General features: G+C 44.0%; 10 protein-coding genes across 27 annotated transcripts in view; 4 read left to right on the top strand and 6 right to left on the bottom strand.

Annotated features, from left to right (window-relative positions):
• LOC122615506 (integrator complex subunit 9) lies at nt 1-2,276 on the top strand. Its single transcript, XM_043790440.1, has 3 exons — nt 1-140; nt 202-1,359; nt 1,431-2,276. Exons 1-3 carry the CDS (start codon nt 132-134, stop codon nt 2,226-2,228), a joined length of 1,965 nt encoding a protein of 654 aa, XP_043646375.1. The 5' UTR covers nt 1-131; the 3' UTR covers nt 2,229-2,276.
• Nucleotides 2,250-5,411, bottom strand: LOC122615504 (isoleucine--tRNA ligase, mitochondrial). Its single transcript, XM_043790434.1, has 6 exons — nt 5,211-5,411; nt 4,876-5,152; nt 4,618-4,822; nt 3,371-4,564; nt 2,977-3,313; nt 2,250-2,921 (listed from the first exon to the last, which is right to left on the bottom strand). Exons 1-6 carry the CDS (start codon nt 5,373-5,375, stop codon nt 2,274-2,276), a joined length of 2,826 nt encoding a protein of 941 aa, XP_043646369.1. The 5' UTR covers nt 5,376-5,411; the 3' UTR covers nt 2,250-2,273.
• A 169-nt stretch (nt 5,412-5,580) lies between these two features.
• Nucleotides 5,581-7,873, bottom strand: LOC122616299 (ATP synthase subunit beta, mitochondrial). Its single transcript, XM_043791707.1, has 3 exons — nt 7,749-7,873; nt 7,287-7,687; nt 5,581-7,113 (listed from the first exon to the last, which is right to left on the bottom strand). The coding sequence occupies exons 1-3, from the start codon at nt 7,777-7,779 to the stop codon at nt 5,689-5,691; spliced, it is 1,857 nt and encodes a 618-aa protein (XP_043647642.1). The 5' UTR covers nt 7,780-7,873; the 3' UTR covers nt 5,581-5,688.
• A 320-nt stretch (nt 7,874-8,193) lies between these two features.
• On the top strand, nt 8,194-9,892 carry LOC122616427. The gene is made up of 4 exons (XM_043791872.1): nt 8,194-9,084; nt 9,160-9,436; nt 9,497-9,690; nt 9,752-9,892. The coding sequence occupies exons 1-4, from the start codon at nt 8,261-8,263 to the stop codon at nt 9,810-9,812; spliced, it is 1,356 nt and encodes a 451-aa protein (XP_043647807.1). The 5' UTR covers nt 8,194-8,260; the 3' UTR covers nt 9,813-9,892.
• On the bottom strand, nt 9,822-15,350 carry LOC122616425 (H(+)/Cl(-) exchange transporter 5). 2 transcript variants are annotated; one of them, XM_043791868.1, is made up of 10 exons: nt 15,294-15,350; nt 13,996-14,335; nt 13,071-13,237; nt 12,811-13,014; nt 12,122-12,754; nt 11,848-12,065; nt 11,202-11,762; nt 10,981-11,144; nt 10,709-10,922; nt 9,822-10,645 (listed from the first exon to the last, which is right to left on the bottom strand). In XM_043791868.1, the coding sequence occupies exons 2-10, from the start codon at nt 14,207-14,209 to the stop codon at nt 10,555-10,557; spliced, it is 2,466 nt and encodes an 821-aa protein (XP_043647803.1). In that variant the 5' UTR covers nt 14,210-14,335; nt 15,294-15,350; the 3' UTR covers nt 9,822-10,554. The 2 variants fall into 2 exon arrangements, with proteins under 2 accessions (XP_043647803.1, XP_043647805.1); XM_043791870.1 differs by having other exon boundaries at nt 14,912-15,349.
• A 66-nt stretch (nt 15,351-15,416) lies between these two features.
• On the top strand, nt 15,417-17,932 carry LOC122616426 (MOXD1 homolog 1). The gene is made up of 2 exons (XM_043791871.1): nt 15,417-16,023; nt 16,082-17,932. Exons 1-2 carry the CDS (start codon nt 15,547-15,549, stop codon nt 17,684-17,686), a joined length of 2,082 nt encoding a protein of 693 aa, XP_043647806.1. The 5' UTR covers nt 15,417-15,546; the 3' UTR covers nt 17,687-17,932.
• Nucleotides 17,933-18,719: 787 nt separating this feature from the next.
• On the top strand, nt 18,720-21,019 carry LOC122615585 (threonine aspartase 1). Its single transcript, XM_043790589.1, has 3 exons — nt 18,720-18,874; nt 18,951-19,936; nt 20,005-21,019. The coding sequence occupies exons 1-3, from the start codon at nt 18,847-18,849 to the stop codon at nt 20,086-20,088; spliced, it is 1,098 nt and encodes a 365-aa protein (XP_043646524.1). The 5' UTR covers nt 18,720-18,846; the 3' UTR covers nt 20,089-21,019.
• A 122-nt stretch (nt 21,020-21,141) lies between these two features.
• Nucleotides 21,142-22,832, bottom strand: LOC122615584 (flocculation protein FLO11). Of its 2 annotated transcripts, none has more exons than XM_043790587.1 (4): nt 22,709-22,832; nt 22,261-22,568; nt 21,843-22,165; nt 21,142-21,789 (listed from the first exon to the last, which is right to left on the bottom strand). In XM_043790587.1, the coding sequence occupies exons 2-4, from the start codon at nt 22,391-22,393 to the stop codon at nt 21,142-21,144; spliced, it is 1,104 nt and encodes a 367-aa protein (XP_043646522.1). In that variant the 5' UTR covers nt 22,394-22,568; nt 22,709-22,832. The 2 variants fall into 2 exon arrangements, with proteins under 2 accessions (XP_043646522.1, XP_043646523.1); XM_043790588.1 differs by having other exon boundaries at nt 21,142-21,324; nt 21,412-21,789; nt 22,261-22,714.
• Nucleotides 22,833-23,868, bottom strand: LOC122615586. The gene is made up of 3 exons (XM_043790590.1): nt 23,680-23,868; nt 23,313-23,626; nt 22,833-23,252 (listed from the first exon to the last, which is right to left on the bottom strand). The coding sequence occupies exons 1-3, from the start codon at nt 23,810-23,812 to the stop codon at nt 22,941-22,943; spliced, it is 759 nt and encodes a 252-aa protein (XP_043646525.1). The 5' UTR covers nt 23,813-23,868; the 3' UTR covers nt 22,833-22,940.
• Nucleotides 23,869-24,739: 871 nt separating this feature from the next.
• Nucleotides 24,740-26,023, bottom strand: part of LOC122618168 (protein phosphatase 1 regulatory subunit 12A) — a 30,802-nt gene continuing 29,518 nt past the window's right edge. For all 16 annotated transcript variants that reach the window (XR_006326005.1, XM_043794352.1, XM_043794354.1 and 13 more), the window contains one exon: nt 24,740-25,967. Coding sequence is in view for 15 of the 16 variants with exons in the window: in XM_043794352.1 (XP_043650287.1) it covers nt 25,881-25,967 (87 nt within the window). In the remaining variant the exon portion in view is untranslated. The remainder of the gene's footprint in view (nt 25,968-26,023) is intronic.

The following is a 26,023-nucleotide window of genomic DNA, read 5'->3' as shown; positions in this document are numbered from 1 at the left end:
CCTTTGGCTTATGATTTAGCAGGGTGCCGATTCCGGTTCAAAAGTGAACCAATTGAAGGCCAATTGCATCCCATCCCTGGTCAAAATATAAACAAACTTGCATCGTTTAGTCGGCAGTGACGGTTTATAAAATGCGATTGGTAAGTCATCATGCTAGGTTAATAACAACCTAATCAGCGGAAGTGACTCTCATCATTGCAGTACTGTCTCAGCGGGGACCTGGCCAAGCCATGTTACATCATTACCTTCAAGGGCCTGCGGATAATGCTGGACTGCGGTCTCACGGAGCAGACAGTCCTGAATTTCCTTCCGCTGCCGTTCGTCCAGTCCCTGAAGTGGTCCAATCTGCCCAACTTCGTGCCCAGCCGGGATCACGATCCCCAGATGGATGGTGAGCTAAAGGACTGCTGCGGCCGGGTTTTCGTGGACTCGACGCCTGAGTTTAATCTGCCCATGGACAAAATGCTGGATTTCAGCGAAGTGGATGTGATACTTATCTCGAATTACCTAAATATGCTGGCCTTGCCGTACATCACGGAGAACACGGGGTTCAAGGGCAAAGTCTATGCCACGGAGCCAACGCTACAGATTGGCCGGTTTTTCCTGGAGGAGCTGGTTGACTACATCGAAGTTTCGCCCAAGGCATGCACCGCTCGGCTATGGAAGGAGAAGCTCCATCTCTTACCCAGTCCATTAAGCGAAGCCTTTCGCGCCAAGAAGTGGCGCACGATCTTTAGTCTAAAGGATGTCCAAGGCAGTCTGTCTAAGGTGACCATCATGGGCTACGACGAGAAGCTTGATATCCTCGGGGCCTTTATTGCCACTCCTGTCAGCTCTGGCTACTGCCTGGGCTCCAGCAACTGGGTACTGAGCACGGCCCATGAAAAGATTTGCTATGTCAGTGGTTCCTCCACATTGACCACACATCCTCGGCCCATCAATCAGTCGGCGCTTAAGCACGCCGATGTGCTCATCATGACCGGACTGACGCAGGCGCCGACAGTCAATCCGGACACGAAGCTGGGCGAACTCTGTATGAATGTGGCCTTGACGATCCGCAACAATGGGTCTGCCTTGATTCCCTGTTATCCTTCGGGCGTTGTCTATGACCTCTTTGAGTGCCTGACGCAGAACTTGGAAAACGCTGGCCTCAACAATGTTCCCATGTTCTTCATTTCCCCAGTGGCAGACAGCTCCTTGGCCTATTCCAACATCCTGGCCGAGTGGCTGAGTTCCGCCAAGCAGAACAAAGTGTATCTTCCCGACGATCCTTTCCCACATGCCTTTTACCTGCGCAACAACAAGTTAAAGCACTACAATCATGTCTTCTCCGAGGGCTTTAGCAAGGACTTTCGGCAGGTAGGGTTTGTCTATCATATATCTATATATATTTTTTATCACTTACTTTAAATTCTCTCGCTTTTTTACAGCCCTGCGTGGTCTTTTGTGGCCATCCCAGCTTGCGCTTCGGCGACGCTGTTCACTTCATCGAGATGTGGGGCAATAATCCCAACAACTCCATCATATTCACGGAGCCGGACTTTCCGTACCTTCAAGTACTGGCGCCCTTTCAGCCACTGGCCATGAAGGCTTTTTACTGTCCCATCGACACCTCTCTGAATTATCAGCAGGCCAATAAACTGATAAAGGAGTTAAAACCAAATGCGCTTGTCATCCCAGAGGCGTACACAAAACCACATCCCTCGGCCCCAAATCTGTTCATTGAACAACCGGACAAGAAGATAATAACGTTCAAGTGCGGCGAGATTATACGTCTGCCATTAAAACGAAAGCTGGATCGAATCTACATTACTTCGGAATTGGCCCAGAAAATATCGCCAAAGGAGGTGGCGGCCGGCGTGACCTTCTCCACGTTGACGGGAGTTCTGCAAGTTAAGGACAAAGTACATTGCATCCAGCCATGCGCGGATAGCATTAAAGAAGAGAACATCTCAAGTAATAGCGCTCCGACCAAGGAGGATGTGCTAAAGAACGTCAAATACGAGTATGGCAGCATCGATGTGGAGGCAGTCATGAAGAGGCTGACGCAGGATGGCTTCTCCAACATCAAGCTAGACCGCACAGGCGGCGCTCTGACACTGAACCTTATCAATGAGGACACAGTTATCAAGTTCGAGGACAACGAGACGCACATTATCTGCGGCGGAAAGCCAACGACCCGGCTCAAGCTCCGCGACACCATCATGAAATGCCTTCAGAGTTTTTAAAAACAAATGTATTCCTTACACCTAAAAAACAACACTTCTTAATGCTTAGTTCTTTGCATTCATTACGTCAGAGCATCGTTGACAGGTTTTCTGCTCATCCTCCAGACCATAGCGACGGCAACGTGGGCAAAGTGTTGTCTGAAGTGTACTCAGAGCAATGTCCAAGTCGTCATTGTTGGACTGTGAGAGAGTGATTGACCCCACTTGCAGTATTTCGCACAATTCAGAATTGCTGAAAGCCTCTCCAAGAGGACTGTGAAGTTCTCGCAGCAAATCCAGCTGGCCGTTTTCCTTTCCTTTGATGGTCACGGCCAAGTGCCAGGTGTTAACATCGCCAGCCTGCTGGTTGATAAGACGTTTAACATCGAACGCTGCGTTTATTGCTTCAGTGGCTTTGTTGTCCCGCCATTCAGGTTCAGTCCGAACAATCTGCTCGTGGAATGCAGCACATGTGGTGTCATAGTAGCTCCAGCTTTCTTCCACCAGGAAGGGAACAATGGGCCATAAGCTCTTGCAGAGTTGTTGGTAACAGTGGGTCAGAGTCTGACGAATGGCCAGTATCTCCTGATCATCACCACAATAAAGGCGGTCCTTGATGAGATGCACATAGACCGCGGACACCTGATTGGCAATGAAGTTTTGAACATAGGCGACAACACGATTGTACTCATAAGCATTGTAAAGCTTCTCCACCTTAAAAGCGAATGACATGATTATATGAAAAACAGAGCTTACAACAGTTTCCTACCTCAGATTCAAACTCAACCAACTGGCCTAACAAATAACGATTAAGATAGCTCTTATCTGAAGTTGTTATTAGCTTCTCCGCCAGTTGTTTCTCTCCAATTACGCCTTTTAAATACCGCAGAGTCCCACGGACCTTGCTCAGACTTTCTGCCGCCTGCTGCAGTAGCTTATCGCTAACCGTTATGGACATGTGTTGCGTTCCATGGGAAGCCACCCACCAACGCAGTGCATCCGTCCCATACTTTTTGGTAATCTGTTTTGGGGAAATAACGTTACCCAACGATTTCGACATCTTGTATCCCTTCTCATCCACTGTGAATCCGTGAACAAAGAGGGCCCTATTGGAGGTAAAAATGGGGATGATGTTTTTTTTTAAGTATTTCCTATTAACTTACTTGTAGGGAGAACATTCCCGAGCAGCAATGCTCATTAGGAGGGAAGATTGAAACCAACCGGTAAATTGATCATACCCCTCAAGATACAAATCGGCTATCTTATCCTTCGCCAGCACAGCAGACCATGTGCTGCCAGAGTCGAACCAGATGTCCAAAATGTCAGAGCCCTTGACAAGATCTTTGGCTTCGCAGCGAAGCTCACGAAGTAAATTAGCGGGCACAAGTTCCTCCACAGATTTTACCCACCAGAAGTCGATTGATCCCTCCTGGCGCAGCAGATTGCAGAGATGCTCTATGAGAGTAGAATTAAGTACCACTTTTCCGGACTCCCGACTGTAGAAAACGGGAATGGGAACGCCCCAAGCTCGTTGCCTGGAGATGCACCAATAGGGTCTCTTCTGGAGTTGGGTGAGCAATGCCTTTTTGCTGGCGTCAGCATTGGCTTTAGGATAGATCTCTACTTGTTCTAAGGCGTTGGCAGCAGGCGACTTAAGCTTTTCGGTATTAATGAACCACTGTTCGCTGGCACGAATTATCACAGGCTTTTTTGTACGCCAATCTATGGGATAGGAATGCTCCAGCTTGGAGGAGTGGACAACATCCTCTGCTATGCGTTCAAGGACTATGGAATTTCCCTGATCCAACACTGATTGTCCGCGTAGAAAATCAGGAGCTTCCTTGGTGTAAGTGCCATCTTCATTCACAAAACATTTAACAGGAATTTTGTGGGTCAGACTAACAAGAAAATCTTCTGGTCCATGGGCGGGTGCTGTGTGCACCAAGCCAGTGCCTTTGCTATCCTGCACATGACTGGCTTCGAAAAAGGGCAGATTCGATTGTTCTTTGTCAATCGGATGATTATAGCTCAGCTTGCTCAAGGATTCTCCACTCAAATGCTGCACTATCTCACATTTTAGCTGAGTATTGGCCTCAAAGTCTGCCATAAGAACTGAAGCCATGAGGTATAGCTCATCCTGGTTGCGATCCGACAACGTGACGAGAACGTACTCCAAAGACGCATTGTAACAGATAGCTTGGTTACTCGGCAAGGTCCAAGGAGTTGTGGTCCAGACGAGTGCATAAATTTGCTTATCCTGTATATCGAAGCTACTTGGATTAAGAGCCAATCTCACATATACCGAGGGACTTTTGTGATTGACATCATATTCCAGTTCCGCCTCGGCCAGGGCTGTCCTAATAAAATATTAGATAGTGTAAAGTATCCTTTTATGTTGTCATTAACGCACTTGGATGAAGGTGACCAGTAAACTGGTTTTAAGTCGCGATAGACCAGTCCTTTCTCGTAGAGACTATAAAACATTTGCAGTTGATTGACTATAAAATCTGGCTGGAAAGTCATGTAGATATTATCTTTCTGCCAGTTAGCCAAAATGCCCCAACTGCAGAACTCCTCCTTTTGCGATTTAATGGCCTCCAAAGCAAAGGCACGGGCTATTTGAAAAAATAAAGTAGTAATGGAATCTATACCAATGGAAATAACTCACATTTTTTGCGGATTTCTTGAGCACTCTGATTTTGAGCTGTGCTTGTGGCCTTCAGTTCGATTGGCAGGCCATGACAATCCCAGCCAGGAACGTAGTTGACATGCTGACCATGTGCTACTCGCTGGCGCAGAGTGATATCTTTAAGGATCTTGTTGACGGCGTGGCCCATGTGGAGCTGCCCGTTGGCGTAGGGCGGTCCATCGTGAAGGACGAAGGTAGGTTTCCCTTTCTTCGCCAGTCTCTGCTCCTGGTACGCATAGGAAACTGCAATCTTCTTCTGCGAAATATAATTTGATACAATAAGATTTGGTTACTTCACATATCCAAGAACCTGCCTCCAGAACTAGACGCTCCTGTTCCTCACGTTTTGCTGCGGTCAGGCGGTTGGGAAACCTGGTCTTTGGTAGGTTGATGGTGTCAGTGTATTTCTTTGCATCCTTTTTGGCCGCTTTCACAGAATATAAGCGATTTCCAACGCGAAAATTGAAAATCCTAAGCATTTTGCTGCCAAATAAGAAGAAGAGGCAAAACGTAACAACAGCCGGCAAAGTGGAAACCATATGGCCTGTGGAACATAAGCACTGTTCACACTGCCCGCGAGGTGGATCGTAAGTTTTATATGAGTTTTGTAAATTCTTTAACTTGGGAGCATATTTGGTATTTGCTCAAAGGTTGTTTTTCTATTAATATAAAAATTAAGCTGAGTTGATAAAAGAAATATTATATTTTAGGTTAAAAAAAATTCACAAATGTAAAATTCCTATAATAACTTGTAAAGGGTAATCTCGTAGATGGAATCACTATTAAAATTCCCTAATCTTTCTTCTCCGGTTCTTTCGACTTGTCATCCTTCGCTTCCTCCTTTTTGTCTTCTCCCTTCGGCGGCTCCTCCTCTGGCTTTGCCTCCTTTTCGTCCTTGGCTTCCGCCTTGGCTGGAGGAGCATCTCCTGACATGGTGGCGGCCAGTTGGGTGGCTTTGGCTAGCACCTCTTCGGCATCCCCGACCATGTAGAAGGCAATCTCGGGGATGTCGTCGTATTCCCCATTTAACAACCGCTTGAAGCCCTCCACACACTTCTCCACCGGCACCAGCTTTCCCGGATGTCCAGTGAAGATCTCAGCCACTTGGAACGGCTGCGAAAGGAAGCGCTGCATCTTGCGGGCCCTGGCCACCGTTAACTTATCGTCTTCGGACAGTTCATCCATTCCCAGGATGGCGATAATGTCCTGAAGCGACTTGTAGGCCTGCAGAGTTTTCTGAACTGCTCGAGCCACATTGTAGTGCTCCTCGCCTACAACATCGGGATCGAGGATGCGGGACGAGGAGTCCAAGGGATCCACAGCCGGATAAATACCCAACTCAGCAATGGGACGTGAGAGCACGGTGGTGGCATCCAAATGCGAAAAGGTAGCCGCCGGAGCAGGATCACTGAGATCATCGGCGGGCACGTAGACAGCCTGAACGGAAGTGATAGAACCGTTGCGGGTACTAGTAATCCGCTCCTGCATTGTGCCCATGTCGGTTCCCAAAGTAGGCTGATAGCCCACCGCCGAGGGAATGCGCCCGAGCAGGGCCGACACTTCCGATCCCGCCTGGGTGAAACGGAAAATGTTGTCAATGAAGAGCAGCACATCCTGCCCGTCCACGTCGCGGAAATACTCGGCGATGGTCAGTCCGGTGAGAACCACCCGAGAGCGAGCGCCCGGTGGCTCATTCATCTGGCCAAAGACCAGAACCACCTTCGAGGACTCATCCTCCAGGGATATGACCTTGGACTCAATCATCTCATGGTACAGATCGTTGCCCTCGCGTGTGCGCTCTCCTGCGCCCACGAACACGGAGTAACCGCCATGGGACTTGGCTATGTTATTGATCAGCTCCATGATGAGCACCGTCTTGCCCACGCCGGCGCCTCCAAACAGCCCGATCTTGCCGCCCTTTACGTAAGGAGCTAGCAAATCAATCACCTTGATGCCGGTGACCAGGATCTCTGGCTTCACGCTTAAATCGGTCAGCTCCGGGGCTTCGTTATGGATAAAGGAGTAGTAATCTGACTTGATCTCACCGCGATCGTCAATCGGATCGCCCACCACGTTGAGGATGCGTCCCAAAACGGCCTTGCCCACCGCCACACGGATGGGGTAACCCGTATCGATTACCGGCTGACCCCGACGGAGCCCTTCTGTGGAATCCATGGCCACGCAACGGACGATATTGTTGCCCAGGTGGTGAAATACCTATCAGAATCAGCAATCAGAAATGGGTTAAAATAATTTTGAATTATTTATATATTATTGAAATAAATAGATAATAAATCAAATTTAAAACTTTTCAAATAGTTTTATAGTTATAGTTATATTAATTTGTCTTAGTGGCGTCGATCTAGTAGTTGGATAATCCTTTGACTCACCTCCAGCACCAGGTTTTCAATGGGGGCATCCTGCACCTGGAGGGCGTTGAGAACCTCCGGAACATCGTCCTCGAAGTACACATCGATGACAGGGCCGATGACAGCATGGATGACACCCTTGCGACCCTTGCTATCCAGCACCTTGCCTCCTCCGGCCGACTTCTTCTCCTCACACTCATCCTCGCGCTCATCCTTCTTCTTGACCAGTTCCGCGTCCGTCTTGCAGACGTCCTGCGGTTCGGGCTCGCACTCATCGCCTGACTTCTTATCCTTGTCATCCCAAAGGGACAAGGATGCGTGAAGGTAGCGAGCATGGCTGGGAAGCTTCACAGGATTACCAAGATAGTTGGCCCGATGACCTCCGGTTCCCGGACCCATCTTTATGCCAATCCTTGCACATGCTAACATAATTTTTAATTTTCGGAGGAGGCAGATCATGTGAAATTCGTTTATTCTTCTTACCCGTAGCCATTTTAGCCCACGAAACCAACATTTTAAATTATTTTATATTTCCTTCGCTGCTTAGACGTCTTCGCTGCAAATCAAACTTGCTTGTAATGACAGATGGCAGCAAAGCCTCCTAAAATATGGTATTCAAGGATTTGTACTATCCAATTTTTAATGGGTTGTCACCTATTTATTTTTTGAAGCCTTTTTATTTTCTAACACTTCTAAAGAGGTTTATAAGATTTGTCTAAGTATTTGAACGTTTTTTTTTTAATTTAATCTTCATTATAAATTGCCAACATTTAAGATATAGAGCTTTCGCCAAAAAAAAGAAAAAAATATTAAAATGAATAATACTTGTACATTAATTAATATTCATAAAGCAAAGATAAAGCTTAGACTCACAATTGATCTTCAGATATGTTTCCCTATAGCTCTTCTTAAGGGTTGAAGCGTTTGGTTTCCTAGGATACCGATAGCCACAAAATATTGTAGCCATAACAGTATAATTTTGAAGCTGAAGGAAAATGGACGTACTATCGCATTACAGCTCACCCGTGGTAGAATTTCCGGCAACACAGCCGTTGGAGAAGCAGCACGCCCTGGTGGACAACTGTACGGGCACTGATCCACCGCCTCCCAGCAAAGACGTCGCCACCGGAACGCAGGAGAAGCTGCATGTGGCCACACAAACGGAGCGACGAGTAGTTAGCAGCAAGGATGTGGAATACGATGAGAGGGCTTTGGCCAAGTGGCTGCGACAAATCTGTCCCATGGTAGAACGAGAGCTAATGAATCCCACTCTTCTGATGGAGGATCTAACGATGAGTCAGTGTCGCTTGGAGGAGGAACTGCAGGTGTACACATACCAGAAGCTGGCAATGGGAGGTGCTGACAACTCGCAAGGACTGGCCATCTGGCTGTGTGTGCATACCAATAATGCTCCAGTTCTGGTGGCCACCACGGTAGCTCCCCATGATGACTGGTGCGAGCATGTGGATCAGCAGCTAAAACTGTTTGTTCCCCAAAGAATGTCCAGGGGTAACCTGGTGATGTACACAGAAGCCAAAACTCTGCCCCTAAAATCCTGCTTGCGCAGTCTATGCACAAATCCGTTTAACAAGACCATGTTCGCTGGATCCACCATGGACGGAGAGCTTTTCATCTGGTTATATGAGCAGGCGAGGGGTTCCAATTCCAGCGTCGATATTAAACAGCTTTACAGTGTGTCGTCTGCTCAGGGAGCTGCAGTGGCTCTGGACTGGCCGAGGGAACAGCTTCTGTTGGCCTGCTTTGCCAATGGCAGCATTCGACAGTGGGATTTGAGCAGGCAGATGGCTCTGGATTGGGAGTAAGGCGCTCTAATCACTAAACGGAACTTTTTCCCACAGTAATCTTAAATATTCTTCCATTAATTAAACACCAGGTACTCCCTTCCCGCAACGATTACCTCAGAGCCCACGGCAATGTTGACCCTTGGACTGGATGATTTCGTCGTGGGCACTAACGAGGGTGGCGTCTATCGCTTCTGGAACTCTGGGCGCGAAACCGCAGCCACCAAGCAGATCAAATTGTTGGCCCTACGGCGACATCTTTTCATGGTGACCACGCTGATTCGCACTGAAATGGAAGGCAACCAGTTCGTCCTGAGCTGCGATCTCAGTGGGCAAGCTTTCTATCACGATATGCGTCTTGTGGATGAGGTGATTACATGGCAAACCAACCGGCTGAGCATTATTTATTTCCTCTTTACTCTTGTACAGGATATGACTCAGTTGATAGTACAAATCCCACTACCGTTTAAGAACGTAATCTCCTGCAGTCGGGATGGAAACATAATCTACTGCCCAGCCAATGATGGATCACTGGAATACTATAGAGTGAGTGATGGAGCACATGCCCACGTCAAGGGAGGACTTCGCGGCAAGGGAAGCGTTATCCGAAGTAGCGACAATGGGTGAGCTAATTACAAAAAGAAATCATAAAATCCACAGTTGTGAATAATACTTATCTTACAGACGCTGGTTAATTGCAGGCCTCTATGGCGATGAGTTCCAGATATTTTACGTTGAATATTAAACGGTCAAATTTGATCTTGTTCTCAATAATCGCTTGTATTTGCATGACTGCTTATGTTAATATGTACGGTTTCATCTTCTCTTAGGGTTGCTATATACACGATTTTATTTTAAAATTTCTCAGATCTCTAACAAATACCACATGTAAATATAGACTATGTATTGTATAAACAAGAGTTTATCTGTGTAGAATTTTGAACAAAATGCAACAAACGAAAAGTAATTTCGAAAGTTTGGCGTAAAATAAGACTGCTTTCTCTGCGGGAATCTCCTTAAAAACGCGTTTTCACATACGATTCACAAAATAAAACGTTCCTTTTACGACTATAGATCATTTTATAGTACTCACTGTTGATCAAGTTGTAGGTGACCATATAAAAGAAAAATATGCTGTGTAGAAAAGTGCTACAATGACATAATTACAAAATGGCAATAAATGAATACACTAATCTTTTATAACCATTTGCCTACAGTAAAATAAATTATACAATTAACATTAACGAGATATATGCGATATATAAATATATAATAGAACTGCACACAATTTTGCTAAATCTCTCACGTTCGAACGTCCGATCCTATCTGTCCTAATCACGCGATTCCACTCTAATCCATTTCAGTCCACTTTGCATCCACTCGTTCAACTTTTCACTTAAGCTTAGATTGCAATCTGCATTTTGCACATAGTTCACATAATAATAACTAGAAGCAGCGCTCGCCCAGCTTCTGATTGGCTGATAAATTCAGTTGAAGAGCACCGTATTGGGGTCTTCGTTATCCATCTGCTTCACGTGGCGCAGCACATCTTTCTTGGTAATTACTCCAAGTAAGCGACTGCAATGGAATTTAGATTAGATAACTTGAAACTGGTTAAACTGCTTCTAGCTAGAAACTCACCCGTTGTGTGTAACTAATGTTTGTCGCAAGCCTAGCTTTCGGAACATGTCCACTACTGTTTCCATTGGCGTTTGATCTGTGACTGTAATTGGTGCCATGTCCAGGATCTTTTTCAACTTCAGCGGCTGGGGTCCCAGATTTTGAATGGGCTGGGATGATGTGAATAATACTATGGAGCTGCTGCTAATGCCCTCGATCAGACGCTTGGCATTGCCTGTAAAAAAATTAATAATAAATTATAAAACATAAGCTCGTAGCTAGTCATGACTTACCTATGGCCAAGTTAAGATCCCTGCGCAATACAAAGCCCACTAAATATTGATTCTCCCGCGAGACCACAACTGGATAGCCATTGTGTTCTGTCTCTTTAAGAAGGTTTTCCACATCGTCCACCGTCATGGAGTCTTGGGTAATGACATTCAAAGTTTCATTTCGCCTAAAATGAGGTATTTGTTAGATCATTTTGATGATCATTTGTATTCTTTATACATACTTTGGCTGCATCACATCTGCGGCCAGTGTTGTATGCGCAAACTCTTCTTTGCTATCAAGGAACGGATAACCATTCAGCGCTATGTGCGCATCGTAGATACCTTGCCTGCCGAGAGCATCACCCACCCACTTGGAAGCCATGGCAGCAGCCATTAGGGGCACAATATACCTCACGCCGCCTGTCAATTCGAACATGATCACTACCAGGGAGACGGTCATTCGAGTGACACCTCCCAGCACAGCTGCTGCTCCCACAACCGCATACAATCCGGGAGTGATAAGATTGCTGTCCGCACACTCGCCGGTGAAGAACCAAATGTTGGGATAGCTGTAGGCAAACTGCTCCACGCCGATTCCCACAATGCGGCCCATGATGGCGCCGAGCAGCAGGGACGGAATAAACAGACCAGCGGGCACTTTCATGCCGAACGTAAAGATGGTCAGGGCCAGTTTTAGTATAAAGGTGAGCATCAGCAGCCAAATGGAGCTGTAAACACCGGGACCTGGCTCCGTAACCTCAATGAACGTGTTGCCCGACGTTATGTTCATGCGCTTGTAATCACTGCAAGAAAATAAATAGTTATTATAATTAATATCATAATATATATTATATTATTATCTAAAAGAATTGTTATTTAAAAACGTACCACAATGGATTGGTAACATCTCCGGGTGAGCACTTGCTCACCAATAGGAATATAAGCTCGTTCATGTTCATACGGGTAAATGGATTGGGGTAGCAAATGATGGCAGTGACCAGGGTCACGAAGAGCACTTCCATTACTGGATACTGGCCAAGCTTGCTGAACTTCCTGTAGCGGCACCACCACAAATTGGCCTTGATGAAAAACGTGCCAATAACACCCTGTAATAAATAGTATTTTAATAAGACAAAGTACTTCAAAATTACATTGTACTTACCCCCATAATTCCGAGGAATACAAAAGGAATAAGTTCAAAAAAGATCCAGGGCTTGTTGTACTCCACGAAAAAGAGCACGGAATGCTCGTTGCCAAACGGAGTCAGCGATCGTAAAACGAATGCGGCGATCAATGCACAAAAGAATGAGCGCCACAATGTCTTCAGTGGAAAATAGTAGGACACTTCCTCCAGCGAAAACAGAACTCCACCGATTGGTGCTCCGAAAGCCACAGACACGCCTGCCGCTGCTGCTGCCGAAAGAATCTCACGCTTCTTCGCCTCATTTCGACCATATTTAGGAAAAACGTGCGAAAAGATGTTTCCAATACAACTGGCAATGTGGACCATGGGTCCTTCCTTTCCCAAAGTGAGGCCGGCGGACACAGACAGCATCAGACCCACCGATTTGATAAGAAGCGTCCATTTTCCTAGGTAGCCGCGTATGATAAAGCCCGACAAAATGGTCTTAATCTCGGGAATACCAGATCCGCAGGCGTAGGGCGCAAACATTCGCACAAGAGAGGCACTGAGCGAAGCAAATAGCAAGGCCCACAGCACATACCAGATATAAGCGACGATATATGGTCCGGTGCCATTTCGATCCAAACCGAAGATCTCCGGCCAGGTTTTCCACTGAAATTAAATGCGGTTTTAGTCACATATCTGTAAGAAAATGTAGTTTTACTCACCGTCGAGCAGTTGCCTTCTTCAAACACCGACTGTTTGGCCGGATAGCAGCATTGTTCCCTGTTAAACCAAAAGGCAGGTGGGCAAATGCCGTGCTTTAGATCTGACATCCAACTGGCTCCAATGTCCACCATGCCCGCAACACAGCCTGCGGCGATTCCGACGAGTAAAACACATAGCCAGCCAGATCCGGCATCAATGGAACCCTAAATTAAGAAGATTGATTAGTTAAGTGTATTTTAAATCATAAACGATATTCTACCTTTATCAGATCCCACAGGGAGTCCTGTCGCTTCTTGACTATGTAGCGATGTCGCATCCGATCGCGGGCAATGTCCCGCTGCCAATCAATAGTGTGAAAATCTTCGTACTGTCCAATGCCAGGAATATCATCTTGCACGTCCGAGGAACCATAGAAGGATAGTGCTCCTAAAGCAATGAAAAATAATAAAATAAACATTTCGGATTGGACACTGTAAGCTCTGATTCATATAGTCGTAGCTTAACGATTATTATACTGATTACTATAATTTTAATGGTTTTATGTCAAAGTCCAAAGAGAAACAGAGTCTTATAAGCATTAGCGCAAAAATTCTGCCTATTTTACTTGCTTTTCATTCAGGTGTCGAGACGAAGAACGTGTAAAGTTTTGTAATACATGTTTTCTGATAACAACAATTTAAACTGCTTTCTAAAAAAAAAAGGATTTAATCTTATAGATATTGATCGTTTTAATTTAATTTAATTGCTAACATCATAATTGCTTTTGTGATTGAACTCATCATCACATATGTATATGAATAAGTATTTACCAAATTCATTTATTTTCGTTTTAATAAATAGTTCCGAATAGAAATGCCAGCTGGTTGTTTAGACAACTCAGTGATTATTTTGCCAAATTTGCGTCACGTGAGTAAACAGTGGCTCTGTGGTGGTGGTTTTATTTATATATGTACGTATTTTTCGTGAATTTAACTGGTGGCTCCACAATACATGTCTGTTTGCTAATGATTGTACATATTAATTAAATTTCCCAGGGAGCGAGTACAGCTGTGAGCCACGCCACCGAATATTCAGAACCGGCAGTGAGGAAAGGTGACGTAGCCTTACTCAAATGATCATGTTCTTGATTAACACCACAGACAGTGACAGTTGCTGCTTTACGCAATGGATCTCTCTGAACTCACCGTCCATGGGATCGCCGAAGGCACTGTGAGTTGGCACATGCTGGTGCATTGTCCGCTGATTGTGGTGATTGCCGCCGCCGCTGCCGCCAGAGTGTCCGAAATCTCGTTCGGTGTCCGATTCGGTGGCCGTTTCCCGGTGATAGCCACTGCTGCTACCTCCTCCGCCGCCGCCGATCACATCGCCCGGACTGGAGCGCGGTGTGATGTCGATCATGTCCTCGTCGTCGGTGCCCGCCGCCGTCAGCGAGGTGGTCAGTTTCGTGTGCTGCGCCAGCGGGTGGTCACGAAAAGTTCCGTCTAGGTTGCCGTCGCCGCCGGCTCCGTTTGTGTGGCCGTTCGACTGAATAAGCAAAATAAACGAATAGCTATAAGATAAGGTTTGTGAATTTGGAGAGCTAGTCTCAAACGCTTTGTTTACGCATACGCAATGATAAGATTATGATCTCGGACAAAGCGACACCGTTAAAACGTTAAAAGCGACACACATCTGTACGTTGAATTACAATTGAAAGCATTTCCGCCCCCTTGTGCCAGATGTTTCTGTGTCATTTCATAGAATACAGCCGTAATCAGGGGTTTGGCCCTTATCCGGAAAGCTTTAGCAGTCTATTCAAATTAAATTCCAACCGAAAGTTTGCAATTATTTGTTTAGAATTCGGATAAAAGAGACTCCTTTATTGGGCTTTGTGCCATTTTTTGAAAACCAAAACTCGCAGAAGTAAGGATTTAAGGATTTTAAAGTGAACAAAATCCCTTCTTAAAAAAGTTTAATTTAAAATGACTGTGCCAGCAACAGCAATAAGTATTTTTCCACCATATTTATCTAAAATTAAGCCACATTTTACTTTTTCAACAGACATTTGTTCTGCTGCGAAAGCGAAGGGGGGAAATCCCAGTGGGTTTTTTGGTGGGCTACCTTTTTCATGACTGTTTGGTAGGCGGTTATGTAGTTGTTGCCCTCCGCGGCGGCCTCCCTGCTGCCCTTCAGCGGAAACTTCTCCATCCTACGTTCAGGCGATCCTACGTTGGCAATTTCTATGGATAGCTATCCAATATTTTGGGTTCCCTTTTTGCGTTGCAGTCCAGCTAAGCGGCGCAGCAGCAGCGCAGCGAGCGCACGTCACTAAGTAGAAACACACACACGCACAAACAACTGTTCGTGGGGCGAATCGGCAATGCAATCACTTTCTATCCATTTCACTCGTTTCGCGGATGTGAACTCGATCTCATGGGCATTACGATGGCTCGAACATGTATTTGATCGATTATATAGTACACATTACTTTTGTAGTGCTTACTTTTGTGTGCGAATAATTTATTTGCGAACTGCCAGTGTGACCAGAGCGGGCGAGCTGATGAAATACCGAATACAATGTATCGAACAGGAATCGATAGCATTTGCGATAGGTATGATATCCTGACGCGATCACTCTGTTCATTGAAAAAAATGCAGACGCGCGAATTACTTGCAAACTCAACACCAAACAAGTTTCAATTTCATCTAAAGGAAAACCATATTGTTCACATACACTAAAGTACAAGGATTCCGCCATGTCCTTGCAAGACGTACTATGGATTGTACTCACGGTGCAATTGAGTTTTGGTCTTTGTTATTTTGAAAATAACCAAAGGACGCAGGACTACGATGTCGATAAAAATGGTTCTGTACACCACAAAAACTGGGTCCGTGACGAAATGATGGATAGCTTGGGAATGTACTGGCTCAAATGGTGGATAAACGCCAACGAAAATAGCATTTACTTCGAAGTTACTGTTCATACGCGAGGCTTTGCCGGCCTAGGTTTCTCCAAGGACGGCCGGCTGGCCAGAGCGGATATGGTTTTATTGTGGGTGGATGACGCCACAGGACATGCGAACGTGTTAGACTGCCATGGGGCAAACGGACCGCTACTGCAGGACGATACACAGAACTACGATGTCATCGATGGCAAGCAAAATGGGACGCACACATTCCTAAAGTTTAAACGTAAAATTGAAACCTGCGACCCATTCGATATTCCACTTTCGGTAAGTTATCTTCACAATCGATTGGAACTGAAAATAACATTGTTGATTTATTGCAAAGGCCGACACGTTTAAGGTACTGTGGTCCATTGGAGAAAATGATCCTATTCATGGAAACTTGGATTGGCATGGTCAGAGCAGAGGTGTAAAATCGTTGCAATTGTTTTCGCCAATGTTTACGAAAAATAGTAACTCGATCGAAGGGACCCAAAAATGGGACATAACTGTGAACAACGTAACAATTGAGAAGTCAATGGATACACTTTACTGGTGTAAAATAGTGCGACTTCCAGAGTTAACTGGCAAACAGCACATAATTGGTTATGAGCCTCTGCTGTCTGGAAAATACAATACGAATGTTGTTCACCACATGACTCTTTTTGAGTGTCAATCAAAGTTATTCTCTGGATCCGATCCTTCATCCTGGGACCTTTGGGTTAGGAGTGCCGGCACTGTGTGCAACAGCAACCAACTTACACCACGTGACTGGGATTCGTGTTCTACGCCAGTTGCAGTTTGGTCCTTGGGATCTGATGGACAGTTTTTACCTCCCCACGCAGGGATCCCAATGGGCGGAGCTTCTGGAGTTAGATATTATATGCTGGAAATACACTACGATAATCCTGATGGAAAGGAATCGGTAGATCATTCCGGTTTCCGAATACATTACACACCCAATCTTCGAACCTACGATTCCGGAATACTTATAAGTGGTGTTTCCGTTTCGGAAACCCAACTCATCCCGCCTGGTCAAAAGAAATATCGATCTGTCGGCATTTGTGGACCTTCTTGTTCCAGCGTCATGTTCCCAAAGGATGGTATTAAAATAATTTCCGGAACGTTGCACTCACATCAAGCTGGCCGCACAATAAGTCTTCGGCATGTTCGATCTGGTAAGGAGTTAAATCCTATCATTGTTGACGACAGTTACGATTATAGGCACCAAAAAGTCCATCAGCTTGCTAATGAAACGGTCATATTGCCTGGAGATTACTTAATCACAGACTGCTCTTATGAGACAGAACTCAGAAAACGACCCACATTCGGGGGCTATTCGTCAAAGGAGGAAATGTGTCTCTCCTTTATTACTTATTACCCGAAGATTGAGATGTCCGGATGTTATAGTATGACACCAGTGCGCGAGTTTATTGAGATGTTCCGTGTGTACCAATTTTATTCCTTTAATATGACTGATGTTGAGAATATGTTTCTCTACAACACTGACTACGATGTAGACAGTAGACACACAAAGAACGCGACAACGAAATCAAATTACGGAAAAACGTCCAAAGAAGATGTAATTTACCAAGAGTCTTTGTTGAACAAACTTGTTATATCTGACCCACCCGAATTTCATGATCGCACATTTCTATCGCATTTGAATCAGTTGCCTTGGCATGATCCTCTTTTTACGAAACGTGTTGAACAAGCATTTATAACTGGAACACATATGACTTTCTGTCGTGTATCCAAGGATTCATTATCAATTCCATCGGAAATAATTCGCTACCCCGAATTCGCAGCGTACGTAAAGCCACCAGCAGCTTGTTTGAACTATTTTTTCACTGATAATGAAGAACTTCGTTCAGGGAGTTCCAGATTTTTTACGGACTTTACGTTAAGTCTTTTACTCATTCAGCTTGGGATTCAAACAACATTATTGTAAAATAAAATTGGGTTTGAAAAGACCTGTATTATTTAAGCCATCCAAAACGTTTTCAGTGAAAATGCTAGCTTACCAAATGAACGATTATTAAATATTCAAAATTATTATTCGTAATATAAAAAATGAAAATATATCAAATCGATAGAAACTATTTACTTACATAAATTATTATAATTTCAATAGAGATTTATGGTACTTTAAGACTTCTTTGTAATTTTATTTTAGAGAATTTAAATTTGATTTAAACATTTTGCACGATATGTAAGAAGGTAAAAATACAGCTCAGACTTACATACCAATCAAAAATTCTTCTATTACCAAGGTAAACAAAGTTAAGTTAAAGACAATAAAATTAGGATTAACTAAACAGGTAAAAAACATAGTAAATAAAAAAAAACATAGTAAATAGTAAAACAAAAATTTTGTTTTGCAATATTTGGTTTTTTTATTCAACATATTCAGGAGTATTAGCGACTCAACTTTTCGATGCCATTTTGTGGTACGGTTTCTCCTTTGCTTCAAAATAGACCTCAGTTTCGGCGATCACCCCTTCATTCGACGAAATTTCTTTCCAGGGAGCATTCTTTTGAGATCTGAAAACAGGAAATAGTCGCTGGGGGCCAGATCTGGAGAATACGGTCGATGCGGAAGCAATTCAAAGCCCAATTCATGGATTTTTAACATCGTTTTCACTGACTTGTGACCGTAACACGGTGCATTGTCTTGGTGAAACAGCACTTTCTTGTTTTGGAATGCGGCAGTTTCTCGACGAGTTCGTCCTTCAAACGGTCTAATATCTCTATGTAATTGTGATGGTCATTCCTTTTGCAAAGTAATCAAAGCATATCCAATATATATATTTAGGTTTTCATATTTTGTATGGTTCATAGAATTTCTGCTTCTTTTTCGGTATACTAGTAATATAGTATATTTCAGATATATATGCAGTTTTTAAATAAAGCGGGTAATTTATAATCAATAAAATTTTGTTGAGTGTAGAATTGGCATATTTCTAATGTGGCCGGCTTTCAGATACTCATTCGCCGTGGTATATTTGAACTCTGCCCGCACGGTCACTCTGATCAATTTGTTTACGCCGTATAGCGCACGAATTGCAGTTGGGCCAACAACAAGGCGCGAGCATAAACAGCGATACCAACATGGCCGGCTTCGTCGCGGTGCACACAGGTACGTATCTTGGCCATGGTGATTCCGATCCGCCGGGCAGACAGCCAGATGATTGATGACCGCCACTTGCTCTCAGGGGCTGGGAACTGCATCGACGAGACGAAGTACCAGCGGGTGATCAAGGAGGCCTGCCTGCGCGCCACAGAGATCCTCCGCAACGGCGGCTCCGCCGTCGACGCCTGCGAGGCGGCCATTGTGCGGCTGGAGAACTGCGGCTACACAAACGCCGGCTACGGATCAAATCTCTGCATGGACGGCTCTGTGCAGTGCGATGCGGCTATAATGGATGGTTCCACGCTTAACTTTGGGGCCTGCACAAACGTTAGCCGGGTTAAGAACCCCATCCAGTTGGCGAGACGCATCTGCGATGCCCAGTCCAGTCCACAGCTCCTGGAGCGCATTCCACCGATGATCCTCGCCGGCACTGGAGCGGAACACTACGCCGACGAGGTGGGTTGCTCCATGGTGGAGCCCGGCGTATTGATCTCATCGAAGGCCAAGTTCCAGTTTAATCACTACAAAAGCAAATACGATCTCGTAGTCAACAGCAGATTGAGCAAGGCTACGTCCGAGGAACCAGTCACAGTGCCGGAACCGGGTAACGAGGTGGAACTTGCCGCTGCTTTGGACACAGTGGGAGCGGTATGTGTTGATGGGGCAGGGAACACGGCAGCTGGCTGTAGCTCCGGTGGCATACTGCTCAAAGTTCCAGGCAGAGTGGGCCAGGCAGCTACTTATGGTGCCGGCTGTTGGGCCACCGATACGGACGAACTGGCCATAGCCACTTGCACAACCGGAAACGGTGAGTACCTGATGAAAACGCTGTTGGCCAGAGAGATCTGCCATGGGGCCTTTAGCAGTGATTGTGCGGTGACCAGTCTGCACAAGACGTTCAAGCAAAAGTTCCTGGACTCTCCGCTGCTGCCGCGAGAGCAGGATCTGTACGCTGGAGCTCTAACGCTGCTCTATTATCCGGGCCAGAGCAGCGGCGAGGTGATGTGGAGCCACACGACGCAGTCGTTTTGTGTCGGCTACATGGCAACCAACCAGAGGGTGCCAAAGGTTCGTACACCCATCCATCATTTTCTGATTTTACATATATCTAATTCGGCGTGTGTTTATATTTGTAGTTTGTGCATTCGCCGCTGCCCACGTACAGCGTCCCGGGCCGATCGTGCGTCGTCAATGGCCATAATTTCCATTTGCGCATTTAAATGTGGGCTGGCCAACTAGCCGCAGCCCCCAGCACCTTCCCGTAGCTTCTGGTCCCGCTGCTCTGCATCTGCAATTCATTTGATTTAATGTTTAATTGCCGCGACAATCGCTGCCAATGACATATGGCAGCAGAAGGCGCCCGAAGAGCCGGGCAGCATTATGTATATGCTTCATTCTCTCGGCGAAATATTAAGATAATTAAGCAAAAACTTTTATTGTAAATTCTCGTAGATCGTAATGTGTGCAGTACTAGTAGTAGCAATGAAATAGGATTTCGAATATATTGTATCCCTCGTCGAACCGGGTGCGCTAGATAAATCAGCCGGCGGCATGCGAGTCGGTTCGGAATATCATATTCGAGGGGGCATATGTATATGTTTGTATCCGTTTGTATATTTAGACGCGCTGACTTGTGTGCGCATCTGTGTGTTTATGTCCAAGTGTTTACGGCCATCAATGTACAGAACTTAACCCATTAATTTCAGCTAAGCAGAAGCCACAGCATGCACACACAATATCAAGGTCTCTAGTATCGCGAGTTGTCCTCAACATAAATATTGTGAAAATGCTTTTACTTTTTAGCGTAAATCGATTTGTACATACATACATACATACGCATATGACGCGAGTTGTTCTAAACGAAACATTCATAGGTATTCATTTTTCCGTTTATGGGTTCCAGCTAATAATCCTATGGTATTTCACGGCATATAGAATGCTAGACATCTCGAGGCTTTTTCACCAACTACATGCACCAGCAAAAGTGAGTTCCATTAGATGATGAATAATACTTGCGGAATAATACTGCCTTCATTTTAGTCATAGTTAAAGCCATCAATAACGATTAAACACCAATAACAAATTTCAAATGTAACGTATTTATTATTTCGGACTTATTAAATGTCTATCGAAGATTGTTTACAAATCTAATATGTATATCGTTTTATTATTTTAGGAGGTTGTAGAAACCATTTCAATGTTTTCATTACAAAACTTTTACCGGTAGACGTTAACCTGTGTTAAGCACTAGTGCGAGCCGTGGAATCCTTGGCTTAAGAAACAGTCGTTGAAGTTGTTGAGGAAGACTCGGTGGATGACTCCGTGGTGGACGAAGACTCGGTGGAGGATTCCGTTGAAGACTGCGTGGTGGACGACGACTCCGTGGAGGATTCCGTTGATGAAGAAGCCGTGGAAGATGCAGTCGTTGGTGAAGACTCGGTAGAGGATTCCGTTGAAGACTGCGTGGTGGACGAAGACTCGGTGGAGGATTCCGTTGATGAAGGAGCAGTCGTTGGTGAAGACTCGGTAGAGGATTCCGTTGAGGAAGAGTCCGTTGAAGAAGCAGTCGTTGAAGAATCAGAGGGCGACTGGGTCGTAGTAGTGGTCGTGCTGGTTGTAACCGAGCAGCTGGTCGGCCTGGTTGTCACACAGGAGCTGGTGGTCGAGTCAAAGAAGGGCTTGGAGGAGGCACAAGTCATGTAGAGGGCTACCCAAGTGGTTCCAGATTTCTGGCAGTACAGGTAACTGTTGCACGTGGAGTCATCAGTTATCCTGGTAAAGAAGTAACTAGGCTGGGAACTAGGTTCGCCATCATTGCATAAATCCTGTTTTTGCTCAGCACTCGGTGTTGTCGTCGGTGCCACTGTAGTTGTTGTGGTGGGCTGATAAACACTGTTGCTGCAGGTGGCATCCAATCCAAGCTGCAAGGAATCATAAGTTACAATGGATCGTTTTTTTGTCCAACCCAACCTACAAATTCGGAGGCACAAGACGGTACACAGACTGTTTGATAAGTAGACAGAGCATCCACGATACAAATCTCATCTGCGTCGCAGTTGTACACACTGGTGGTCAGCACATCACCGGTGGAGGAGCAGCGGGCATACTGGGAGCTGCTGACACAGGCGTATTTGGCGCCTGAGGAACACACTTCACACTGGGCCCCATTTCCACCAGAGCCTCCACACACATCCAATACTGTCGAATTCAGCTCGGAGATATTCGCACAAACACTGTCAGAATTGGAGCAAACAGTGTTCGCGGGACATTCGACCACATCTCCAACTGGAGCATTTTCTGAGGTAACAAAAAGAATGTTTCAGTGTCAAATGTGATTATTGAAAGTGATTTGAAGGACTTCAGCTCGTAAAGGACTACGGCCCAGGACTTACTCATACAGTTCTGATAGCTGTTCTGATCAACGCAATACACATCGTTTTCCGCCTGACACGTCTGACAAGACTGAGCTGCCACGAACGATAGTCCACATGCCATGATGGCCACCAAAGCGATTATCCTCCGCATGTTCCTTCCAAGCTTTTCGCGGTATTGCTGCTCAACCTGAACGATTTTCTGATATGATCCATATCACCCATCTGCCGTCTTATATAGCGGAGGAGCGTACTATGCATTAACCTTCAATTGTTTATGGGTTGATAATATTGTTTGTCAGATTTCGTTGTCTATGCCTGCCAAAAGTCTATTACCATAAAGTAATATTGGAGCGATCTAAATGACAGCAACATGCTTTTTAATTTTACGTACTTCATACCTGGAAGTGCGGTTCATAAACTGTAATCGTATTTGGTATTTTTGAAGGTCTATTGACATTCCTGTTACCTTTTGAGTCATGTTTTTTCGCTTTGAATTCCTTCTTACCATCAGATTAACAAGATATTTTATGAAATCTGAAATGTTGTCTTCTTTTTGCATTTTGATATCAGTAATAAAACGAACACAACACTAATAGTGCCCAAATCCCAAAATATATTATTTAAAGGTGCTAAAATTAAAAATTTAAACTTAATGATATTCTAATGATATATGTTTTGCAAACAAAGGATTATCTGATTTAGGAGCATCCAGACGGTTTCGTCGCTACGCAGAGGCTGGAAGTTGAATTGAAATATGGCTGGGGTTGTTTGCAGGACAAATAGGCGGTGTCCCATGTGCTTAAATTTTTCTGGCAGTAGAGATAAGTGTGACAGGAAGTATCCTCTTTGTAGATCGTAAAGAAGAACAAGGTGGCTTCCGGTATTTCAAGGTCTGTTTTTGCTTCAGAGCAGGCACTCTTTTTCTGATCTATACTGGGTGTGACAGTTGTCGGAGCTGCGGTAGTTGTGGTCGTGTATTCACTGTTGCTGCAAGTGGCTCTCAAGCTGAGCTGCAAAATAAGGATGAAGGATGACAACACAGCTCAAACCAGTTACCTAAGAATACATACAAAATCCAGAACACACGAAGGCGCACAAATGTTGTCGAAATGTTCAAGAGCTTTCGAACTGCAAATCTCATCAGTATCGCACTCATAGATGTTGGAGTCCACCAAAGTCGATCCAGAGCATCTTGCAAATTGGTTTTTGCTAACACAAGTATAATTTTGATTGCACGTTGCACATTCATTTCCACCGGAGGCTCCACAGACATCGACTATACTCGTAGTTTGTGTTAGCTCAGAACTTTTCACACAAACATTTGTGGAATTTGTGCAAACGGTATCGGTGGGGCATCTTATCACGTTGCCAAAAGGTTTACTTTCTAAATGAAGTCGTTTCAGATTTAAGTACCAAGGAACTTTGTTCTAAACTTACTGATGCAATTCCTATAGGAAGTTTGGTCTACACAATACACTTCGTTATCCGTTAGGCACTCCTGACAGTTTTGTGCCTTCGCAACAGATAGGCCACAAAAAACTATGCCTATAATCAGGAAAGTTCGCTTCATTTTCCAAGGACTACAAGTAGGTTCTCTGGTAAAACCTCAAAATAGTTTGAAGATTTCGTTCAATGCACTTGCAGTCTTATATAGCTGAGGATTTCAAAGCCCTAATAAATGCAACTTTTAGTGGCGTTTGTATGGCTCTTCTGATAATATTGTTTGTCAGAGAAAAGTAATATTAAGAGCTTTTCTACAACGAACAGGGCTGACTATTAAATATCAATATAAGTAAAATCATGAATCATTACTGGATCAATAAACTGGATCTGCAGATTTGTGGATTATTGTTTACCAGACGAAGAATAACCAAAAAACAAGTACCAAATAAATTTCACATGTTAACCTTAAGGTTTGTCTTATCAATAAATAAATAAAAACCTCTAAATGCAGACAATAAACATGAGGATACCCTGTAGTCGAGTTCCCCGACTATCAGATGCCCGTTACTCAGCTGCTGGAAGAGCGAACGAGAAATTTCAACCTTTTCTGGAATATCGGTACAAATTGGGGAAAAATCATCAACATACAATTTTTTTTTGGATTTTTCAAGAGTGTGGGACTGACAGTTTTGGGCGTTAGAAGGGGCTTGGCCAATGCCGATAGAAAATGGCAAGTCAAATAAACAGATTTCAAAAGTGTAAGCATAGCAGTTTTTCGATAAAAAATTAAAACAATACCAAAAAATTTGGGGCAGCATTTGGAAACAAACTTGCGCGCGTCTATGTCTTTGGAATCTGCTTAACCTCTGGCTTTTATAGTTTCTGGGTATAAACGGGTATAACGAGTATAAAAATAAACCTGGGAACACGTTGAGTGAAAGATATCACCTTCACAATAGTTGGCTTTTTATTATCTAGGCGAAAATAAGTATAATTCCGAGAAACACCTTAGTACCCATTCATCCTTGGAAAGTGCAAAGGGAAACAACGTGGATTTGCTTGCGATCACATTTATTAAGTTTCGTATTTGAATCAAATTTTCATAAATATTTTCTCACACAATTTTACATATTACACAATTCACGTTCTTATAATTGTTTATGCTTGATTATCGTTTCCATTTACGAGTAACACAAAATCTCTTAAGCGAATTTAATAAATAACAGAAATATGCGTATGATCATTCGTTTCGTTATAAGCGAAAGTAAAATATAGTACGATGTAAATGTATATAATACGTTTTGAAGTAAAGGAGAGAACTAAAAGTGTCTGCTTATCTTAAGGTACTCAAATAACAGAAATAATTGGACATACGTAGTGAAACCCATCCCGATCTATAGGACAGCGCCATGGAGCTTATGCAAAAAAGTCTCCTCAGTTTAAGGGTACACATGCTATAGCTTTTGATGGTATCACCGATGCCTTTATCTATGCAGCACTAAACACAATTACAATTGGATGATAATGATTACACTTAGTAAGATGACGCGTGGGCTGGTTACGACACATCTCCGGAGTCTCATGAACTGGCGGTCTGGATCTTCGATGATATTACACATTGACATGTTGAACTTATGATTCGGTTGCTTTAAATATATATTATGTAATGTGTATATATAATTTATATATGAAAAAATATATATATATATTTATATGTATCATGTAGTTAAACTAATCTGTAATGTAACTAGGGCTCATTTGATGATTATGTTCTCAGTTTGTATGTAAAGGTTTTCGCTTTCCATTTCATTTCTTTTGATCTTCTGATAGTTATACACGTTGCGTATGTTTATGTAAATATAGTTAAGCTTGATTTGTGTAAGTTTATTTATAATTTTCTCTATTTCGAATATAAAATTTGACCAAATACATAAGAATTCTTTATATAAAACGAACGAAACAATTCTCAACGATATTTGAAACATGGTTTCACCTAATTCTTAACGGCCTACACAAATAATAAACAAATTTTGAAATTTTCACGCGAATATCCGGCTTTCGCTTGCATCGCATTTTGCTTTAACATTCATTTTCATTCTTTTTCAGCCTTCTGCCAGCTGGTAACTAAAGTAAAATTGTTGCTTCTCGATGATATAGGTTCTCAGACATACATACACTGAAAGTAAAACATAATTTCATTTACTTAATTTGCTAATTACTCTAATCAACGCGGCGTTTTCCTCCTTCAGGCGATGATTATCCGACTTGTAGGCATCGAGTTGCTGTTGAACGGATGAGAAGAAATTAAGTTAGATCACTTTGTACTGATATCCAAATA

Source organism: Drosophila teissieri, chromosome 3L (assembly GCF_016746235.2).
Source record: "Drosophila teissieri strain GT53w chromosome 3L, Prin_Dtei_1.1, whole genome shotgun sequence".
NCBI classification, from domain to species: domain Eukaryota; kingdom Metazoa; phylum Arthropoda; class Insecta; order Diptera; family Drosophilidae; genus Drosophila; species Drosophila teissieri.
Note: the sequence above shows the minus strand (reverse complement) of the source record. Positions and strands in the feature narration are given on the sequence as shown.

What these genes read in the sequence shown, in the direction of transcription:
- LOC122615506 (XM_043790440.1), top strand. An exon ending in TTAGCAAGGACTTTCGGCAG is followed by an intron (nt 1,360 to 1,430) that starts GTAGGGTTTGTC and finishes GCTTTTTTACAG; the next exon opens with CCCTGCGTGGTCTTTTGTGG.
- LOC122615504 (XM_043790434.1), bottom strand. Translation starts at nt 5,375, where the DNA reads ATGCTTAGGATTTTCAATTTTCGCGTTGGAAATCGCTTATATTCTGTG. An exon ending in AGGAGCGTCTAGTTCTGGAG is followed by an intron (nt 5,153 to 5,210) that starts GCAGGTTCTTGG and finishes TATATTTCGCAG; the next exon opens with AAGAAGATTGCAGTTTCCTA. An exon ending in TCAAGAAATCCGCAAAAAAT is followed by an intron (nt 4,823 to 4,875) that starts GTGAGTTATTTC and finishes TTTTTCAAATAG; the next exon opens with CCCGTGCCTTTGCTTTGGAG.
- LOC122616299 (XM_043791707.1), bottom strand. Translation starts at nt 7,779, where the DNA reads ATGTTGGTTTCGTGGGCTAAAATGGCTACGG. An exon ending in GTGGGCTAAAATGGCTACGG is followed by an intron (nt 7,688 to 7,748) that starts GTAAGAAGAATA and finishes AAATTATGTTAG; the next exon opens with CATGTGCAAGGATTGGCATA. An exon ending in TTGAAAACCTGGTGCTGGAG is followed by an intron (nt 7,114 to 7,286) that starts GTGAGTCAAAGG and finishes TGATTCTGATAG; the next exon opens with GTATTTCACCACCTGGGCAA.
- LOC122616427 (XM_043791872.1), top strand. Translation starts at nt 8,261, where the DNA reads ATGGACGTACTATCGCATTACAGCTCACCCGTGGTAGAATTTCCGGCA. An exon ending in CAGATGGCTCTGGATTGGGA is followed by an intron (nt 9,085 to 9,159) that starts GTAAGGCGCTCT and finishes ATTAAACACCAG; the next exon opens with GTACTCCCTTCCCGCAACGA. An exon ending in ATATGCGTCTTGTGGATGAG is followed by an intron (nt 9,437 to 9,496) that starts GTGATTACATGG and finishes ACTCTTGTACAG; the next exon opens with GATATGACTCAGTTGATAGT.
- LOC122616425 (XM_043791870.1), bottom strand. Translation starts at nt 14,998, where the DNA reads ATGGAGAAGTTTCCGCTGAAGGGCAGCAGGGAGGCCGCCGCGGAGGGC. An exon ending in CTTCGGCGATCCCATGGACG is followed by an intron (nt 13,238 to 13,995) that starts GTGAGTTCAGAG and finishes TCATTGCTTTAG; the next exon opens with GAGCACTATCCTTCTATGGT. An exon ending in ACATTAGTTACACACAACGG is followed by an intron (nt 10,646 to 10,708) that starts GTGAGTTTCTAG and finishes ATTCCATTGCAG; the next exon opens with TCGCTTACTTGGAGTAATTA.
- LOC122616426 (XM_043791871.1), top strand. Translation starts at nt 15,547, where the DNA reads ATGTCCTTGCAAGACGTACTATGGATTGTACTCACGGTGCAATTGAGT. An exon ending in CATTCGATATTCCACTTTCG is followed by an intron (nt 16,024 to 16,081) that starts GTAAGTTATCTT and finishes TTTATTGCAAAG; the next exon opens with GCCGACACGTTTAAGGTACT.
- LOC122615585 (XM_043790589.1), top strand. Translation starts at nt 18,847, where the DNA reads ATGGCCGGCTTCGTCGCGGTGCACACAG. An exon ending in CTTCGTCGCGGTGCACACAG is followed by an intron (nt 18,875 to 18,950) that starts GTACGTATCTTG and finishes ACTTGCTCTCAG; the next exon opens with GGGCTGGGAACTGCATCGAC. An exon ending in CCAACCAGAGGGTGCCAAAG is followed by an intron (nt 19,937 to 20,004) that starts GTTCGTACACCC and finishes TTATATTTGTAG; the next exon opens with TTTGTGCATTCGCCGCTGCC.
- LOC122615584 (XM_043790587.1), bottom strand. Translation starts at nt 22,393, where the DNA reads ATGCGGAGGATAATCGCTTTGGTGGCCATCATGGCATGTGGACTATCG. An exon ending in CAGCTATCAGAACTGTATGA is followed by an intron (nt 22,166 to 22,260) that starts GTAAGTCCTGGG and finishes TTGTTACCTCAG; the next exon opens with AAAATGCTCCAGTTGGAGAT. An exon ending in CGTCTTGTGCCTCCGAATTT is followed by an intron (nt 21,790 to 21,842) that starts GTAGGTTGGGTT and finishes GATTCCTTGCAG; the next exon opens with CTTGGATTGGATGCCACCTG.
- LOC122615586 (XM_043790590.1), bottom strand. Translation starts at nt 23,812, where the DNA reads ATGAAGCGAACTTTCCTGATTATAGGCATAGTTTTTTGTGGCCTATCT. An exon ending in TTCCTATAGGAATTGCATCA is followed by an intron (nt 23,627 to 23,679) that starts GTAAGTTTAGAA and finishes GACTTCATTTAG; the next exon opens with AAAGTAAACCTTTTGGCAAC. An exon ending in CTTCGTGTGTTCTGGATTTT is followed by an intron (nt 23,253 to 23,312) that starts GTATGTATTCTT and finishes CTTATTTTGCAG; the next exon opens with CTCAGCTTGAGAGCCACTTG.